Source organism: Eleutherodactylus coqui, chromosome 12 (assembly GCF_035609145.1).
Source record: "Eleutherodactylus coqui strain aEleCoq1 chromosome 12, aEleCoq1.hap1, whole genome shotgun sequence".
In the NCBI taxonomy this organism is placed as follows: domain Eukaryota; kingdom Metazoa; phylum Chordata; class Amphibia; order Anura; family Eleutherodactylidae; genus Eleutherodactylus; species Eleutherodactylus coqui.
The window spans coordinates 39,362,022-39,383,096 of NC_089848.1; the positions used below are offsets into that span (position 1 = coordinate 39,362,022).

At 48.8% G+C, this 21,075-nt stretch overlaps 1 protein-coding gene across 2 annotated transcripts in view; it reads right to left on the reverse strand.

Moving 5' to 3' along the window:
* Positions 1-21,075, reverse strand: part of NPHP3 (nephrocystin 3) — a 72,472-nt gene that overhangs the window by 40,419 nt on the left and 10,978 nt on the right. For both annotated transcript variants that reach the window (XM_066585579.1, XM_066585581.1), the window contains 6 exons: positions 16,512-16,664; positions 15,781-15,914; positions 9,047-9,207; positions 6,775-6,937; positions 5,539-5,613; positions 4,251-4,415 (listed from right to left, as the gene is read on the reverse strand). In XM_066585579.1, coding sequence (XP_066441676.1) covers positions 4,251-4,415; positions 5,539-5,613; positions 6,775-6,937; positions 9,047-9,207; positions 15,781-15,914; positions 16,512-16,664 — 851 coding nt within the window. The remainder of the gene's footprint in view (positions 1-4,250; positions 4,416-5,538; positions 5,614-6,774; positions 6,938-9,046; positions 9,208-15,780; positions 15,915-16,511; positions 16,665-21,075) is intronic.

The following is a 21,075-nucleotide window of genomic DNA, read 5'->3' on the forward strand; positions in this document are numbered from 1 at the left end:
TTATGTCCTGGTATCGTTGCAGTATCTTCACCTCCTTCCAGACGCCAAGGGCTAATCTGTGAAGCGGGACCATGTCGGCGGAGTTGGTGTATTGCGGGAATTCTAAGAAATTTAGGAGGTTATTACCTTTTACTTGCTTTGCCAGCTGTTTATCTGCTATGGCTAATTCCCCGTCTAAGACCCAGGCCCGTATGTTCCTCAATTGTCCTGCCAGGTAATCGAATCGGAGATCCGGGAGGGCCATTCCGGCTTGCTCTTTGGGCCTTTGTAATATCGACAGGCTTAATTTGGAACGGGAGGAGTTCCATACAAAGGAGATGATCAGGGAGTTTAGTGATTGGAAGAAGCGTTTGGGGACGGTTACTGGCATGTGCTGCAGTATGTACAAGCATTTGGGTTGGATAGCCATTTTAATAAGATTTATGCGCCAGGCCACAGAGAGCGGTAACTTGGCCCATCCTTTCAGCTTGTGTCTTATATTGTCTAGTAGCGGGTCTATGTTTTCTGCTATGGCGTTATTATGCTCGTATGGCATAAATGTCCCCAGATATTTCAACGTTTGGACCGGTTTTAGCCCATACCTAGTAACGCAGGGGTCATTTTCGGGGTTGAGGTTTGTGTATAGGATTGTCGATTTAGACCAATTGACATATAGACCCGAGAAACTGGAGAACCTGTCTATGTGGATCATGGCTTGGGAGAAGGAGTTTATTGGGTCTGATAGAAAGAGAATTGTGTCATCCGCATATAGTCCTACCTTACTCTCGATGTCCGCCCATCTAATACCTTTCACATTGGGGGCGCTTCTCAGACGGATTGCCAATGCCTCAATAGCTATGGCAAATAGGGCCGGGGATAGAGGGCATCCCTGTCGGGCATTCTAACAGGGTTATGTAGACTTTTTATATCCACTGTGTATTGTGCCACTCTGGATATTAGGAGCTATTGAGGATATAGTAGACTCAGTTACAAGTCCACTGGCTTTACAACTGGAGCACTCCTCTTCCTCCTCCCAGCAGTGATTGATGAGCTGCTGTGTATTTCCATGCATACATACATGCATCATAATCACTGATGACGGGAGGAGGAGGAGGAGTACCGCCCCCCATGAACAGAGCAGACATATGACAGAGTCCACTGTATGCTTTAATAGCACAATAGATTTTTGTTTGTTCTGCTTTGGCTAAACAGGATAACACAGAGTGCAGACAGATTCTCTAGAATACTTTAGAAACTCCTAAAACTTTAAAGAAGCACTAGAGCTTCATTCACAATTTTGCACCATTTGTCTTCTGCAGCTTCTACACATCACTGTATACAGACACTGCAGTCTAAGTCTCATTATAGCTGGGTTGATGCTTGGTTTCCCTCTGCTCTCTCTTCTCTTCTGAACATTCCTATCAGCTAACTTATGACCAACAACAAAGTTTAACTTTGTTGTGGTCATAAAGCAGCCAATAAGAAGGTGCAGGAGAGGAAATAAAGGCTGAAAACTAAGCCCTCCCTCCAGACTCACTGACATCTTCTATTTAGACTTGGACTGCAGCTTCTACATACAGTGATATGTACAAGCTGCAGAAGATAAATGGTGCAAAATTGTAAATGAAACCAAAGAGCAAAAATAATTGTCAGCCCAAAATACACGCCTATTCATAGCTTTGAAAGCATTTTTTGGGGTGATTTTTGATTCTTCTTTTTGAAATTCAAACATGCCTTTTTTCTGGCATTTGATCATGTTTTATAGAGAATAATAATAATAATAAACTTTATTTGTATAGCGCCAACATATTCCGCAGCGCTTACATAGACGGGGGAAGCCAATGCAAAAATGGCAGGAAGAAAAAAAGCAAACAAAAAAAAAAACAACAAACGTATATAGCCCATTGCAATTCCTTAAAGAAGAAAAAAAAAAAAAAAAGGGAAGAGGTTGCTAATACACAAGTGGAAAAAAAATATATGCAATGCCCCTAGATGTGTAATATTTGCAGAAGGACTTCTAGCTAATATCTAAACATGGAGGTTTTTGCCACAAAAAAATGTGTGTGAAACCCCACTAATGCAACCCTTCTGTGCAGCTCTGTAGCCTGCATGCCTCTTCAAAGACAGAGAGGCCGGTGTATCTTCACACTGCACTTACTCTGTTCTGAGCAAGGTGATAGATCAGAGACACAAGACGGCTGCCTCCTATACCTCACCCTGCAGAGTCTCAGTGCATCCTACAAGATGCTGCATCACAATAACACCGTCTCCTCTTAGAGAGAAATCCATTCTCAACAATCTAGAGAACAGGGAGAAGTCTAGAAGGATCAGACAGCAGACAAAATGTGAGTCAGGGGAGTTGTATATCTCCAGTGTATGCTATGAGATGCAGCATCACCCTACTCTCCTCTGCCTCCTGCTTCTAATAAACTGACCAAACACATTAGATAGTCGAATAAGCGTTTGGACAACAACTGACAGCTATTCCTCCCAACTTCCCCCGAATACATGCATGCATTCTGATTAACCCCTTCATGACACACTTACAGCTAGATACGTCCTAACTGCACATACTCCATGCAGCTAGCACGTATATAGTTGTTTACTACATAGGCTTTGTACAAAGCTGGATCAGGGGTCGAACCTGCTCCATACAGGGTGGTTGTCAGTCGTCTGACGGCCGGCGCCCGCTGGCAACAGCTATGATCAGAGTGAACTCTGAATGCAGCTACTAACCCTTTAAAAAGGAGTGGTCAGTTCCGACAGTGGCATCTACATGTCCCAAATGGCCCTGCCGTGATAAGATCATAGGGGTGGTGTTCGGGTGTCATGGCAGCATGGAGACTTTCGAAAATCCCAAGGGCTGCCATGATAGTTTGCCTATTAAGGATGTGCCTATTGCATGTCATAATTGGGAAATCTGTTAAAACATGGTATAATGCAATACCACAGTATTGCATTATATTATATAAGCGATCAGACGATGAAGAAGTTACAAAAAAATTAAAATAAAAACACAAACACATTTCACAGTCATTGCATCCAAAATCTAAAAATTAGTATGGCTGCATTTGTAAAGGGTCTATAAAGATCAGAACTATAGAATGTGACCCGGACGCAGGCGCATCAAGGGTTAAGGAGAGAGGAGTAAGCTGCCAGAGCAAAAAGGATCGTGAACATCCCCCCCCCACCCCACCCTTTTTTTTTTTTTTTTTTTTTTTTATCTTCCCTGGCACCTGCCATTGAGGAGAGTTGGGAGGCCCCCAAACACATTAGGTCATTCCTGCCGAAATCTGCAGGTTCAGTCAATACACATCTAATGTATATGGCCAGCTTTATAAGCAGCCTGCATCTCATAGAAATACTCGGGAGATTATGCATCCGCACAAACACACAGTTGGTGCGGGTCACAGGAGTTTCATGACTCTGCAGATAACCATCGTAAGGATTTATCCACTAGATCATTGCCCTCCTGCTCCCTTTTCGTCTGTTCGCTCAATAGGGACACATGAAAGAACCATCCATCAGCAAATGCTCGTTCATCAGCATAGTTAGGTGAACATTATAACGCTCCCTGCTCAACTGCTCATGTAGCCGATCAACGACAGCTGTAGGAGGAAGAATGATCATGTTAACGATTGGTTGTACCCATAGAGCAGGTAATTTCTTCATGTACATGGCAATAGGACCATTAGACTGGGCAGAAATGAGATCTTCAGCAACACGCTACGCATGATGGGCGTGGGGCTGGCGGATGACATACAGGAGGGTGGAGCTTGGTGGGGAAAGGGTCAGAGAGCCGCCAAGAAGCATTTGATGATGTAATCCAGTAGTTTACAAATAGTCAACCACACGCAAGCTCTAAACGGCTCAATGTGTAGATTAGGGATGAGCGAGTATACTCGCTAAGGTACTACTCGCTCGAGTAATGTGCCTTAGCCGAGTATCTCCCCGCTCGTCCCGAAAGATTCGGGTGCCGCCGCAGGGCGGGGAGCTGCGGGGGAGAGCTGGGAGGAACGGAGGGGAGATCTCTCTTTCCCTCTCTCCCGCCCCAACTCACCTGTCAGCTGCGGCGGCCCCCGAATCTTTAGGGACGAGCGGGGAGATAATCGGCTAAGGCACATTACTCGAGCGAGTAGTGCCTTAGCGAGTATACTCGCTCATCCCTAGTGTAGATGCAACAAATCACACTGCTTGAATATTGCTGGCGAGTTAGCGCCTAATGTCCAAAATAAATTGCTGAAACAATTACTTAACCAGTTTGTACTCACTTTGTCAAAACCCAGCTCACATGTAGACTGAGATGCATGCTGAAAAGCCTCCATCTGCTCCTGCTCATCATGAACATCCCATAAAACATCCCCAAAGTCATCATCTTCTTGGACTACTGGATCATCTTTGGCATCAGGGCTCGAGATTTCAGCACCCAATAAATCCTGCAAGGAAAGAAGAAATTAACTAAATACTTGCCCAAACATTCCAAGAAATGACAAGCAATCATGGATCCAACAAACTGAAAATAGGTGTTACATCATTCACACTCACGAACTGGCAGAACTCAGAAACAGCGGACATACCTCATGGACAGAGATAACACTGACAAACACCCAAAACACGACCAAACATACCCGCACACAAACAGATGTGAATAGATACGATGCAAGGTATTGGTTCGTATTTTGGCCAAGATACATAAGCCCGCGAGCCCATTTCAAGGGTCCTCGTTGTCTCGTGGATCCATATTCTAACAAGACAACTTCCACATGAAACCTGCCTGCATGCGGGGCGATCGTCCCGACAGACAGCCCCACGCTGGAACCTACTTAGACCTAGACGACAAAAGAAACACAGCAGGGTTGAACGCAGCATACCACACAGTACACCATGCAACCTGCACCACACGTCCAGCACATGCACTGACACGCAAGAAGATGACACTGTTCACACTGAACAAACAGAGGAAAGCCCAGCAGCCTCTAGCAGAGGAGCTGGTATATATGAGCAGCACAACCCCCACCTGTGCTGTGGGGCTGTGCCGCTGGAAACCCACATAGAACAACAGATCCCAGCAGTATACCCCAACAACAGGATCCTTGGCCAATTGTTATAAATTATGCAGTAAGTGTAGTAATACATGACCCCCTCTAGCCACTCCTGGTCACATGGTTATGATCTATGGTCCTGCTGCTACTGCAAGACCTTTGATTGTTCCTATAGTCTATCCCTGTGTGTACAGAAGAGGACCTGCACCCTGAGGGAGATACGTGATCTCCAGGTTCATCTGCTGGAGGGGACTGATCGGGTAGGGAGAGGGAGGACTGTACAGCTGCAGTATATTTACCTCTGGGCTGTGCAATGTATCAGCGCACTGCCGAATCATTAAGGCAGTGGTCAGGAGTCTCTGGATCTACCAGACCCCCCTGTCCCTGGATGATAAGGCGCAGATACTTCTCAGCACGATTTTATCTTGCTGAAAACTGCATCTTTTAGGTCAAACCACAAGCAAGTTATCCTGTTGATAGCCAGTAACTATGTCCAACGCTGCACACTGTAACATACCTGCTTTATGACTTGCTCTACATGACAGTAGGTACTATATGCTCCTTCCTCAGGCTCCCCATTGTGCTCAATAATCTGGAAAATATAGACCAGCAGCAAAATGTAAAAGATGGCCGTGTAGAATGAAATGTAGCATTATTACTTTTCACTTACAGCTCAACCTACAGGCATGTTTATGACACTGAAGGTCATACAAGGACATTCAACTCTTCACAAAGAGCGACATATCCATGAAAACGGCTAATGTAATAAATCGTAATGAACTTCTAGACACAGCGTTAGGGCCCTTTTAGACAGGGCGATACTCATTTGAGCGAGAGAGAGAGATGTAATCGCTAATGCATTCGCTCTCGTGCAGCCGGTGTAAGAGACAAATGCATTGTTGGCTCGTTCAAGAGAGAATCATTCAGTCCGTGTATAAATGAATGAGAACAACTGAACGCGCGCCGTTTAAACCTAATGATAAGTGAACGAGCCAACAATGATTTTTATGCCTGCATAACATGCACGATGGAGGAAAAGCAAATGATTGTCATTCGTCGTTCAGGTTAAACGCAAGCCCAAAACTGAACGATTACTTTTGCTCGTCAAACTGCTAACGACGGCCTGTCCATCTGTACGTGAGTGGTTTTGTAAGTGACTTACATGCTCCGCCCCTGATCACATGACCTCATCAAAAATCCTTCATCCCTAGTGAGGGAGTTACATGCTCCACCCCTGATCACATGACGGTGACATCATCACAGGTCCTGAACGCACACGGCTGCTGTCCGGCTAGGTGTTCGTTAGTATTCCATAGCAACTGAGGCCGCAGGGGGTTTGTGGTCCGCTTGTAATCTTCAAAAGGATGCAGAAACTTTGAGGACATCATTATCATGTGATCAGGGACAGAGCATGTAAGTCATTCTCTCCAGATGAGCGTCACAGTCATGTGATCAGGGGCGGAGCATGTAAGTCACTCACTCGGGATGAGCGTTGCCATCATTTGATCAGGGGCAGAGCATGAAAGATCCTTCATCTCCAGTTCTGTGCTGTTTCTGATCCCTGTTGTATGGGATAAACAATGCATGTAGCAGAGCTGTGTGTGTGACATGCATGTAGTAGAGCTGTGTGTGTGACGTGCATGTAGCAGAGCTGTGTGGCGCCACCAGAAACACTGGTTCTATAAATTTCCTAATAATTACAAGTTTGAGCTATAATCATTACATCTAAAAAGCACCTTTACACATTTCCTACCTTAGTTTTATTGGCCTTGTTAGGGTCTTCCTCCATTAGCTGCTGGATGCAGTCCGAGCTTCTTGCGCCATTGTCTATTTTGTGATACACAATCCTCGGCTTGGCCTCAGTATTTTTCAGGAATGCTTCCTTACAGTCTTCCCAGAGAGACCCGCATTGTACGCTACGAAAAAGGTTTAATTATAAGAAGTTAGACTGAACAGAGCCGGTTCATAAGGCTAGAGCTTGGCACTGTGTGTTCTGGGGCATATACTGCCCATATACACAGGTCTGAGAGGTTGAAGGTTTCTTGGTTTTGCGCCCCCCCCCCCCTCCTTTTTAAAGTTAGCCCCCATACTTATTAAGAATAAAAGGCCTCTTACACGCCCGGTGATCAGGCACAAACATTTATCCGATCATCGCTCATTTGTAGACCCTTTTGATCTCTTACGCCAGCTTTAAAACAGTTGTTCATCGGCGGCACATCCACCATGTAGAAAGAGGTCTGTACTGCCGCAGCACCTGTATGTGACAATGGACTCACTATATGTTGATCAGCAGGTGTAAAAAACACCCCAAGGTTAACCCTTTCCAATTCACTGTCTGACCTCTGAAGACATTATGATTTAAGGCTGTACAGCTACGTAGTTGGAGGACATCCGTCTGGGTTCTCTTACTGTATATTACCAGCCTCTCTGCTGTCGGAGCCTATCCAACGTGTCACCTCATGCAGTACTGGCTTTAGCCAGCAGATAGCGTTGTTTTATAATGGCAGAAAAAGAGTAAGCCCCCTATGAAAACCAAGATACAAATTGGATTGGAAAGGGTTAATACCAGACAGGCGAGTGCGCTATTGTGCCGCAAAACTCAGCCCGATATCGCACTTGCCAACGTGCAATGTCCCCGCGGACGCAAGGCATTTGTGTTAAAACCGCCTCACAAAACTTCGGGGAAGTAGCGATCCTCCGCCGCGGCTAAAAGCTAGTTCTTTTAAACAGGTAAACCTCACGTTGCATCGTACTTGTGTGCACCTCGCACGCCGTTCCGGCCCCTTTGAAGGCGATGTGTTCCGAGGGAATGCTCAAAGATAGGTGATCCTGCGATTTTTTTTTCCCGCACTGCTCATGTGTATGACCCTATTCAAAAGAATGCAGTTCATATCCGCGCGAGATTTGTGCGTCTCATGAGGTTTTCTCATCCATGTAAAACCAGCCTAAGGCGATTCGGGAAGAGAAAAATTGTGCCATGCCCTATCATTGCATTGCCCATTGTTTTCAGTGGGGCCAGCGGCAGCATTGCACCATGTACTAGGTGCACATAAGTACGATTTGAGGTCTCCCCATTGAAAACAACTGCGGCGGAGGATTGCTACTTCCCCAAAGTGATGGGAGTCGGTTTTGATATAAAAACTCCTTAAACCTGCAGGGAAATCGTGGGCGCAATATCGGGCCGTGCTTCTCGGTTAGCCTGAGAGCGCATTCATATATAGCTGATTTGTTACAGAACTGCAGCAGATTTCACCCCTTCAATTGCAATCCAATAGAATGGGTGTCACCTGCTGCAGATCTGCAGCAACATCCTCCACAAAAAAAAAACAAAAAAAAAACACGGCACCAAATCAGCTACGTGCAATATAGAGGGCTTTTCAATTACCTGTTTTTTGCTTTTGAAAAAGGAGTTCTGTCACCAGGTTCATTAAGTTTGACTTAGAGCTGAGCTCCGAGTCACAAAGGTGGGCCTCTAAACACAAAACGGGGAGAGAGCTGTCAGTCTACATGAAGTGGGAGGAGAGAATCCGGCACGGCCCGCCTCTGTGACTCGGAGTTCTGCTCTAAGTCAAACTTAACGAACCTGGTGACAGAATCCTTTTAAACTCCATCCCTACTGAGTCCGCTGTCCTTGGCGCCGCCTGCATATAAACTCCTGTGAGATGTTTCTGCCATGGCCGTGTCACATGTAACAGTTTGTCAGTAAATTGGCATTTGGTATAGGAAGTCTAATAATCAAGCATTGGTTATCAGCCGAGAACTATTTCATTGGAGGGAATTTCAGTACACCAGAAGTTATAACAGATTAGGAAACTAGTTTATAGTACCATATTTTGCGCTAATGTTTTATTCTGCACTTTGTTCCTGAAGATTCCCTACAGTTACAAAGTCAAAAAACTTTTCTATAACTTTCCAACAAGGTCAAGCGTACTGAATAGCGCTGTGGGTTATTTGTGGCTCTGGTAATACCGCCCAACCAACTGTCTAGGATTTTCGGAGACAGATTCTCTTAAAGGAAGCCTTACCTGTTGAAGGAGGAACACAGGAATAATATCACCAGGGAACTTTTCTCAATTTCCCACTTGCGCACAGCAGCATAATAGTCTTCACATTCTTCAGGGAAATGTACCACTTGAAAGAAGTAGCCCAATGTTTCACACATCTGCTGAAGCTTTGGCGAATATTCCTGCAAGAATCCAAGTAACAGTTAGGCCTCCTTCCCACGAGCGTGACGGGCTCCGCCGCGTAATATTACGCAGTGAAGCCCGTCACGGCGCCCCCCCAGAGCCCCTATACTTACCTGCGGGAGATAGCGTGAAATCGCTTCCCCGCCCACCGCCGCCGCGTCACCGCCCGTCACCGCCCACCGCGTCACCGGCCGTGTCACGTGCACGGCCGGCCGTGTCACGTGACGCGGCCGGCCGCGTCATATGACGCGCGGCGGTGGGCGGGAAAGCGTTTTTTCACGCTATCTCCCGCTGGTTACAGCGGGAGATAGCGTGAACGGACGGCTTCCATTGACTGCAATGGAAGCCGTCAGCGCGTATAGCCCGTCCTCACCCGCAGAAAATAGAGCATGCTGCGGGTGAGGACGGGAGAAATCGCGGTGCGTAATTCCGTGGTGGAATTACGCATCGTGAGCATTGTGCTATTAGGTTCAATAGAACCTAATAGCATGGTGCAACGCAGCGGATTTTTGCCGCGAATTTACGCGGCGTAAATCGGTTCGTGGGAAGGAGGCCTTAGGCCAGCTCCACATGGGCGTATTTGTGCACGCAATACGCTGAGAATAGAACCTGAAGATTTCAATGCACTAATTCACATTTCTGTATGTATGCATGGATTTCCGTCATGCAAAAAAAAAAGCGATGCGTGCAAAAAAAGATACGGATTACTTACGGTAGTCCCATTTCCAGGAGTCATCCCGACGGCCCCATTACGTATGGAGGTTGCCCTCTGACCCAGGTAGGGACAGGAAGAGTTTAAAAGCACCTCCCCTTCCACCCATGCTTCAGTGACTTACAAATTATTACGGTGGACAATGTTTACTAAACCAAATTTTACCTTTATTCGGTCATATTTACATTTGAAAAACATGAATTAAACTAAAAGGGAGGGAACTATGGGCCGTCGTGATGACTCCTGGAAATGGGACTACCGGTAAGTAATCCGTATCTTTCCAGACCGTCATCCCGACGGCCCCATTTACATATGGAGTATACCAAATTATACGTGGCTCTAGGGCAGGACTACTGCCTGAAGGACTTTTTGTCCGTAGCCCAGGTCTTTGTCCGACTGGACGTTAACCCTGTAGTGTCGGGTAAATGTATGTATGCTAGACCAGGTGGCTGCTTTGCAAATCTGCTCGGCAGACGCCTGGCCTTTTTCTGCCCAAGAAGAGGAGAGAGCGCGTGTGGAGTGGGCTCTAATTTTCCCCCGAGGATCGAGACCCCTGGCTTTATATGCCTCTTGGATGGCGGTCTTGATCCACCTCGCAATGGTGCCCTTAGATGCCGTCTTTCCTTTTGCCGGCCCCTGAAATTGGATAAAGAGGCTATTATTTTTACGGAAAGAGCGGGTGGCCTCTATATACGCTAGAACGGCTCTCCTAACATCTAGGCTATGAAGTTCTCGTTCTCTATCATTGCGAGGATTTTGACAGAAGGAGGGCAGAGTAATCGTCTGCTCCCTATGGAATCTTGCCACTACCTTCGGTGGGAAGGCTGGGTCCGGTTTAAAGGTAATTCTGTCGTCTTGTATTACCATGTATGGTTCAATACAGTATAAGGCTTGTAATTCCCCTATTCTCCGAGCCGAAGTTACAGCGACTAAAAGGGTAACTTTAAGCGTGAGTAGTCTCAGGGAGAGTTGGGAGAGGGGTTCAAAGGGGGGGTTGGCAAAAACTATTTAGGACTATATTTAGGTCCCAGGTAGGGAAAGATTCTCTGACAAAGGGTCGAAGTCTTTCTGCCCCTTTGAGAAATCTACGCACCCAGCGGTGTTCTGCCAAAGGGAAGTCTAAGTAGGACCCTAGTGCTGCTGTATGAACTTTAAGGGTTCTAGGGCTAAGGCCTTTCTCTAGGCCTGCCTGTAAAAATTCCAGGATTACGGGAATGTCAATCCCTGGGATTTTCCCTGGCTCTATTTTACAGAACTCTGTGAACTTCCTCCATATCCTATCATAGATGGCTGTCGTGATAGGCTTACGGCTTTTTGTCAGGGTAGTAATTACATTATGGGAGAGTCCCTTCTCACGCAGTATCATGCTTTCAGCATCCATGCTGCTAGCCTCAATTTCTCGACCCCCGGGTATGTTAGCGGGCCCTGGAGCAGGAGATCTTCCACGGCTGGTAGTAGGAATGGACCCTGGATCGCCAAGGCTTTTAGCAGGGGATACCAGGGCCTTTTGTCCCACATAGGGGCAACTAGTATGACTGACACCCGGCTGGTTTGGATTTTCCTGAGGGTGCGGGGGATCAGTGGGAAGGGGGGGAAAGGCGTAGGCTAGGTCCATGTCCCAGCTTTGGGACAAGGCATCTACCCCGCACGGATTGTCTCTTGGACTCAGCGAGTAAAAGTCCCGGCACTTTGAATTTTTCCTCGTGGCGAACAGGTCTATCTGCGGTTCTCCCCACTGGCAGATTAGTTGGTCGAAGACTCGCTGGTTCAGCCCCCATTCTCCTGGATGAATGCTCTGTCTGCTCAGGAAGTCGGCAGCGACGTTTGTGGACCCTTTTAGATGGATCGCTGAGAGAGACAGCACGTTGGATTCCGCCCAGCGGAGTATCTCTGTTGCCAGTTGTTGCAGGTGTGGGTGTCGCGTTCCCCCCTGGTGACGAACAAATGACAGAGCTGTCATATTATCTGTTAGAATTTTGATATGCCTTCCTCTTATAAGGGGTTCTGCTGCCTGAAGGGCCTCCCAGATTGCCCTTAATTCTTTGAAATTGGATGAGTGCTTAGCTACTTTGGAGTCCTAGATTCCATGCAGATTTAGGTCGGCTACTTGCGCTCCCCATCCTGTTTTGCTGGCATCTGTTGTGATGGGTACAGTAGGTTCCTGTGACCAGGAGGTACCTTTGCTTAGGTTCCTCTGCGAGGTCCACCAGCGTAGGGACTCTTTGACTCGGACGGACAGGCTCACCTTCTTATCCAGGGATGTCTGCCGTTTGTCCCAGTTGGCAAGGATAAATCCTTGTAGTTGCCGGGTATAGGCTTGTGCCCACGGGACTATCTGAATGCAGGCTGTCAGAATGCCCAGCACTTTCATTGTTTCTCTAATAGAAACCGTCGTAGCCTGACAGAGGGAGTTTACTCTTTGGATGAGGTCTTCCTTCCTAGATGATGGAAGCCGGGATTCCTGGATGTGGGAGTCTAGTAATACACCCAGGTATACCTTCTGTGTATCTGGATTCAGGTCGGACTTTTGTTTATTGACTATCCACCCTAAACTGTTTAGGGTAGATAAGACCATGGATAGGTCTATACGTATAGACTTCTCTGTCCTTGATACTAACAAGAAGTCATCCAGGTATGGAAATATACAGATTTGGTTCCGTCTGAAATAGGCTACCACCTCTATTATGATTTTTGTGAAGACCCGAGGGGCGGTGGAGATTCTGAATGGAAGGGCCGTGAATTGATAATGTTGGATCTTGTCCCCCTCCCGCAGAGCGAATCTCAGGTATTTGTGATGGGCTGCAGTTATTGGGACGTGATAATATGCATCTTTGAGATCTATAGTGCACATTACCCAATCCCGGTCTATTAGTGATACAATAGATCGTACTGTTTCCATCTTGAATGTTTTGTACGAAATACATTTATTTAGGGCTTTAAGGTTAAAGATAGTCCTAATGGAACCGGTTGGTTTTTTGATTAGAAATAGGGGGGGGGGGGGGGGAAATAGAATCCCTCACCCCTTTCGTGATCAGGGACTTGTGTAATGACCCCCAAGTCCTTGAGTTCCTGTACACCTTTTATGAGGTTCCCTTGTTCCTGTAGGGACCCAGGGGAGGTTGTGAGGAATCTCCTAGGGGGTAGAGAGTGGAACTCAATTCGGTACCCTGCTTCGATTATTCGGAGTACCCAGGGGTTAGTTGTTATCCCCTGCCACTGGCTTAGATAGCCCGCTAATCTACCCAGTTTGTTCAGGAGAGGGTTGAGTTTCCTTACCCCGACCTCCCTTGGGGTACGACCATCTTCCAGTCTTCCCTTTTCCTTTAACTTCGGGAGGTGGCTGGCGTGTCCTCCTCGGAAAGGATGGTTTCCTGAAAGGTTGTCTGTCGGGCAGGGTTTTGCTCTTGTCGCTGACTTTCTCTAGGATTTTGTCCAGGACGGGCCCAAACATGTATTCCCCTTGGAAGGGGATGGCGCAGAGCTTGTTTTTAGACGTTATATCTGCGGCCCATGTCTTCAGCCATAATGCCCTTCTTCCAGAGTTGCTGAGGACTCCGGTTTTTGCACCGTATCTCACCGTCTCCGCTGATGCGTCAGCCAGAAAGGTGGTAGCCATTTTTAGGAGGGGGAGACAGCTGGCTAACTCCTCTCTGGGGGCCCGATCCTTGATGGAGGCTTCCAGCCTGTTTAGCCATAGCACCATGGATCTGGCCACAGAAGTTGAGGCTATATTAGGCTCAATGGTAAGGGATGTTGCCTCCCAGGCTTTCTTCATTAATCCGTCGATTTTTTTATCCATCGGATCGGACAGCTGAGAAGTGTCCTCAAAGGGCAAGAGAGTTTTCTTGGCCACTTTTGCAATTTGTATGTCCACCTTAGGGGTCTCCCTGTACAGGCGGACGTCCTCAGTAGCGAACGCGAGCCGGTTTCGGATTTCTCTTGAAACCGCTATTCTTTTTTCCGGCTCCTGCCATTCGTCTGCAATTACTTGTTGCAGGGTTTGATTGACCGGGAACATGGTCTTTCTCCTGGACCGGAGGCCGCCAAACATCTCATCTTGGATTGTCCTAGGCGGGTTATCCTCTTCAATTTGCATTGTTTCCCTTACCGCCTTGATGAGGTGCGCAATGTCGCTAGATGAGAAATAATATTTTCTCTCATCTTCTATAGGAACTGGTGGGTCCTCTAACTCTCCTTCAGACGGGAGCTCCAGTGATTCACCGGAGAGTGAGCTCGCCGATTCGGTCTGCCTTGGCCTTTTAGGGACCCGTGACGGACCTGGCTGGGCCTGGGGAAGGGACGCCATGGAGGCCTGCAGTTCTTCCCTGATCATACAGCGGATATCAGATTTAAATGCCGCTTTTTCTTCTGCAAGTATTTTCCCCGTGCATTCCTCGCATAGGGGTTTTTTATAGCTCTCCTCGAGCCTTTTGCTGCAAAGGACGCATTTTTTCGATTTTTTTCTCGGGTCCGTTTTCTTTGGACCTTCCTTATCCATCTACCCATGCAAAGTGGGGGAGAGGGGAGAGAAAAAGGGAACATATATGCATCCGACTTGTACAAGTGCCATTTTGCGCATTTTTGGCGTATAGCCCACTTACAGTTGGTAGGGTATCAGTCTCTCCCTCACATGCTGAGCTGTCGCGGGTAGACATACTCACATACACTGTCTGGCAGTCAGCAGGGTCCTCCATGGAGTTTAGCCTGCTTATATGGGGAGGATTTTTGAATTTGGCGCCCATTTCCGGGTTCTCGCCGGTAGCCATGCCCCCTACGTTAAGCGCGTGACGTCACCACGCCGGATGACGTCACCGCTATGCGCCGAGGACCAGGGAGGCCGCCGCTGCCGTTCCCCTGCCAGGAGGAACCATCCCATCGCGGCAGCGGCGGCCCGAACATGCTAACTGCACGAGGGAGACCAGCGCTGCTGAGGCGACTTACAGCTCCGCAGGTCGGGGATGCAGGGACTCGTGAGTGTGCGGCCCCGACCTCTACCCCTCCAGGGGGAAATCGCACAGCGTGCGGTAAGTTTCTCTTTCTTCCTCCGCAGCTTGCTTGGAGCTGCTCCTCTGTCCCACCGTAGGGACAGGAAGACACTAAAGCATGGTGGAAAGGGGAGGTGCTTTTAAACTCTTCCTGTCCCTACCTGGGTCAGAGGGTAACCTCCATACGTAATGGGGCCGTCGGGATGACGCTCTGGAAAGCACCGTTCACTCCGCAAAAATGCATGGCTCAAGTGCGCACAAATATGCTTACACTCGTTTGAAGCCGACTTCAAGGGTTTGTTCACACGCTGCACATTTTCCCAAAACCTGCAGTGCTTACAGTAGGAGCATAGAGGATGCGATTTTGCTAAAACTCATCCACACGCTGTGAAAAAAAATCTGCATCGAACAGATTAACCTGCAGCGCGCAGTCCAATCGGCAGCACATCAACTCTGGCTGCAGTCCAATCTGCAGCACATCAACTCTGGCCGCAACATATGATGTAAATTGCAGTATTGCTGAGCTACATCACAACCCGACGTAAGTGAATGTGGTCGCATTATAATCACGTTGCCACGGTAACAATCCAACAGTTGCAAAAAAAAAATTCAGCAGGTTGGAATTTCTTGCAATAGTCAAGCCATGGCAACTTGCAATGTGACCCATTCACTTTCATAAGGCTACAACCTAGCATGGCAATAATACCAGCTTTGACTACTCAAGGTGTATATATCCAGCTTTGCAAGCGTAGGGTGAAGGCCACATTTAACACATGTAGATTTCATAAGAGATTAACTGCAGCAGAAGATGCCTCCGTGTGGACATATTCTAACAGGTTAGGGTTCAGTAAAAGAGGCTTTGTATCTATTCTCACCTTTAGGAAAAGATCGACTTCAGTCTGAGTATCATTAGTGTTTATTAGATAACAGCGCACAGTATTGCTCCACAGAGACTGAGAGAAGAGAGGGGTGACCTGTAGCAGGCTGGCCACTGCGGCGTCCCAGTCATCTAGAGAATGTGGAAGAAGGGAGCAGATCAGACATTCACATCACACGTGTCCAACATCAACACATCTCTTTCATGTAACTCTGATGATTCAGCAATGAAACGCTGTCCTGCATAGTGCGCTACACATGTGCAGAACAGCCTCCGACATCGGAGCTCTGTCCTGCATAGTGCGCTACACATGTGGGAGGCTGTTCTGCACATCGGAGCTCTGTCCTGCATAGTGCGCTACACATTTGCAGAACAGCCTCCCACATCGGAGCTCTGTCCTGCATACTCAATTTATAATTGACATAATTATCTATTAGAGAAATTAGAAATGAATAATGTATTACTATATAAATGTATCTTATATCAATATACATATATTTACAGGATTATTACAACTGATCTTCCTGATATGAAACACTCATAACTCACATTTAATTTTCAAACAATTGCTAATAAAATCATTATAAAAAGGTCATTTTTATGTGTTTTTGTTGAGCAATTCCAAGGAATCCAAAACTCGCTTTCCCAACCAAAATAAATGAGTGTGGGTGGCAGGGAAATCGAATTGGAAAGGGATAAGAATACATATTCTAGCTGTAGCTCATTTACCTCGGTTTACATTTGCAAACGGCCCTTCAACATCAATAGAACTGTGTGCAAACTCCGGACCCCGGAACGACTGCTGGAGCTGCATCATACTGCCCATGGATGGCTCGCTTCCTAATGCTCCGCTGGTCCAGTAGTCGCACTGCGTTCCAGGGACTTTATAGAATATATATACAAAACATGTGAGAAATGTTTGAGAAATCTGTGTTACCATTTTCAAAAATGACAATTAACCATTTCTGCCCTTTCAGTGAAAAATTATGCTGTACAGTGTGAAAACAGAAATTGATAGTCAACTTGGGGTCTATGCAGGTATTAGAGATGAGCGAACGTGTTCTTCCGAGCTTGATATTCGTGCGAATATTAGGGTGTTCGGGATGTTCGTTATTCGTAACAAACACCATGCGGTGTTCTGGTTACTTTCACTTCCTTCCCTGAGACGTTAGCGCGCTTTTTTTGGCCAATTGAAAGACAGGGAAGGCATTACAACTTCCCCCTGTGACGTTCAAGCCCTATACCACCCCCCTGCAGTGAGTGGCTGGGAAGATCAGGTGTCACCCGAACATAAAAGTCGGCCCCCCCCGCGGTTCGCCTCAGATGCCGTGTGATTTAGATGAGGGACAGTGCTGTTTGTACCGGAGCTGCTGTAGGGAAAGAATTGGTAGTTAGTGTAGGCTTCAAGACCCCCCAAAGGTCCTTATTAGGGCCACTGATAGCTGTGTGTTGGCTGCTGTTAGCAGTGGCAATTTTTTTCTTCTCAAAATCGGCTCTGCAGAGCGTTGCACCTGGCATTAGGGACAGAAGTGCTGCATAGGCAGGGAGAGTGTTAGGAGTGAGTGTAGCCTTCAAGAACCTCAACGGTCCTTTCTAGGGCCATATTTATCTGTGTGCAGTACTGTCCAGGCTGCTGTTAGCTGTGCTGCATTTTTTTTTGCTTCTCAAAATCGCCTCTGCAGAGCATTGCACCCTCCATTGATACTGCAGGGAAAGAATTGTATAGGCAGGGCCACAACACAGTTATTATTCATTGAATATACGCAGTGCTGCCTTTTGCTTGTAAAACAAGTGAAAATAATTCTATTTGTCCTGCCTCTGTCCGTCCTAACGCCGGTGGACACGTGTCGGCTGCGTGTGCAACCTGTAAAAATCATACGCACCCAGCTACGTTTTACTCCTGGCTTCGCCATTTGCTTTCCTTAATTGGGAAAAAAAATACCTGCTCTGCCACAGTTAATAACTCTGCTACCCTCACGTTCTGTGACACATTAGCAGGAAAACAGCACAGTTATTAAACTTCTCATGTTCATAGAATATACGCAGTGCTGCCTTTTGGTGCAAAAAAACGGAAAATAATTCTATTTGTCCTGCCTCTGTCCGTCCTAACGCCGGTGGACACGTGTCGGCTGCGTCTGCAACTGTGTCTGCGTCTATTTGTCCTGCCTCCAGGTGTGTCGCAGCCGACTGCTGCGCGATTAGGAGAGAGGCACGTTTCTGGCGTCCCCACATTCATCGCCCAATTAATGGGTCCACGCGGGAGACGGTTATTAGAAAATGAGCAGTGTGAGCAGGTCCTGTCCTGGATGGCAGAAAGTGCTTCGAGCAACCTATCGTCTACCCGCAGTTCTGTGCCGTCCACTGCTGCCAATCCGAATCCTCTGTCTGCTGCTCCTCCTTCCTCCCAGCCTCCTCACTCCACTACAATAATACCTGCTCAGGAGCGGGAACACTCCCAGGAACTGTTCTCGGGCCCCTGCTTAGATTGGGCAGCAGCGGTTCCTCTCCCACCAGAGGAGTTTATCGTCACTGATGCCCAACCATTCGAAAGTTACCGGGGTCCGGGGGAAGAGGCTGGGGACTTCCGCCAACTGTCTCAACAACTTTCTGTGGGTGAGGAGGACGATGACGATCAGACACAGTTGTCTTGCAGTGAGGTAGTAGTAAGGGCAGTAAGTCCGAGGGAGCAGCGCACAGAGGATTCGGAGGAAGAGCAGCAGGACGATGAGGTGACTGACCCCACCTGGTGTGCAACGCTTACTCAGGAGGACAGGTCTTCAGAGGGGGAGTCAAGGGCATCAGCAGGGCAGGTTGCAAGAGGCAGTGCGGTGGCCAGGGGTAGAGGCAGGGCCAGACCGAATAATCCACCAAGTGTTTCCCAAAGCGCCCCCTCGCGCCATGCCACCCTGCAGAGGCTGAGGTGCTCTAAGGTCTGGCAGTTTTTCACAGAGACGCCTGACGACCGACGAACAGTGGTGTGCAACCTTTGTCGCGCAAAGCTCAGCCGGGGAGCCAACACCAACAGCCTCATCACCACCACCATGCGCAGACATATGATGGCCAAGCACCCCGCAAGGTGGGACGAAGGCCGTTCAGCGCCTCCGGTTTGCACCCCTGCCTCTCCCCCTGTGCCCCAACCTGCCACTGAGATGCAACCCCCCTCTCAGGACACAGGCACTACCGTCTCCTGGCCTGCACCCACACCCTCACCTCCGCTGTCCTCGGCCCCATCCAGCAGTGTAGTTCAGCGCACCGTCCAGCCGTCGCTTGCGCAACTGTTGGAGCGCAAGCGCAAGTACGCCGCCACGCACCCGCACGCTCAAACGTTAACCGTCCGCATAGCAAAATTCATCAGCCTTGAGATGCTGCCGTATAGGGTTGTGGAAACGGAGTCCTTCAAAAGTATCATGGAGGCGGCGGCCCCGCGCTACTCAGTTCCCAGTCGCCACTACTTTTCCCGATGTGCCGTCCCAGCCCTGCACGACCACGTCTCCCGCAACATTGTACGCGCCCTCACCAACGCGGTTACTGCCACGGTCCACTTAACTACGGACACGTGGACAAGCACAGGCGGGCAGGGCCACTACATCTCCCTGACGGCACATTGGGTGAATTTAGTTGAGGCTGGGACAGAGTCAGAGCCTGGGACCGCTCACGTCCTACCCACCCCCAGAATTGCGGGCCCCAGCTCGGTGGTGGTATCTGCGGAGGTGTATGCTTCCTCCACTAAAGCACCCTCCTCCTCCTCCTCCTCTGTCTCGCAATCAAGATGTGTTAGCAGCAGCATGTCGCCAGCAGTCGGTGTCGCGCGGTGTGGCAGCACAGCGGTGGGCAAGCGTCAGCAGGCCGTGCTGAAACTACTCAGCTTAGGCGATAAGAGGCGCACGGCCCACGAACTGCTGCAGGGTCTGACACAGCAGACCGACCGCTGGCTTGCACCGCTGAGCCTCCAACCGGGCATGGTCGTGTGTGACAACGGCCGTAACCTGGTGGCGGCTCTGCAGCTCGGCAGCCTCACGCACATGCCATGCCTGGCCCACGTCTTTAATTTGGTGGTTCAGCGCTTTCTGAAAAGCTACCCACGCTTGTCAGACCTGCTCGTAAAGGCGCGCCGGCTCTGTGCACATTTTCGCAAGTCCCACACGGACGCTGCCACCATGCGCACCCTGCAACATCACTTTAAGCTGCCAGTGCACCGACTGCTGTGCGACGTGCCCACACGGTGGAACTCTACGCTCCACATGTTGGCCAGGCTCTATGAACAGCGTAGAGCTATAGTCGAATACCAACTCCAACATGGGCGGCGCAGTGGGAGTCAGCCTCCTCAATTCCTTTCAGAAGAGTGGGCCTGGTTGGCAGACATCTGCCAGGTCCTTGGTAATTTTGAGGAGTCTACCCAGGTGGTGAGCGGCGATGCTACAATCATTAGCGTCACCATTCCTCTGCTATGCATCTTGAGAAATTCCCTGCAAACCATAAAGGCAGCTGCTTTGCGCTCGGAAACGGGGGCGGGGGAAGACAGTATGCCGCTGGATAGTCAGGGCACCCTCCTGTCTATTTCTCAGCGCGTACAGGAGGAGGAGGAGGAGCATGAGGAGGATGAGGAGGAGGGGGAAGAGACAGCTTGGGCCGCTGCTGACGGTACACCGGCTGATTGCCTGTCATCCTTTCAGCGTGTATGGCCTGAGGAGGAGGAGGAGGAGGATCCTGAAAGTGATCTTCCTAGTGAAGACAGCCATGTGTTGCGTACAGGTACCCTGGCACACATGGCTGACTTCATGTTAGGATGCCTTTCTCGTGACCCTCGCGTTGCACGCATTCTGGCCACGACGGATTACTGGGTGTACACACTGCTCGATCCACGGTATAAGGAGAACCTGCCCACTCTGATTCCCGAAGAGGAAAGGGGTTCGAGAGTGTTGCTATACCACAGGACCCTTGCGGACAAGCTGATGGTAAAATTCCCAGCCGACAGCGCTAGTGGCAGAAGGCGCAGTACCGAGGGCAAGGTAGCAGGGGATGTGCGTAGATCGAGCAGCATGTACATCCCAGGCAGTGCAACAGTCTTTAAGGCCCTGGCCAGCTTTATGGCTCCCCACCAAGACTGTGTCACCGCTCCCCAGTCACGGCTGAGTCGGCGGGAGCACTGTAAAAGGATGGTGAGGGAGTACGTAGCGGATCGCACGACCATCCTTGGTGACGCCTCTGCCCCCTACAACTACTGGGTGTCGAAGCTGGACACGTGGCCTGAACTAGCGCTGTATGCCCTGGAGGTGCTTGCTTGTCCTGCGGC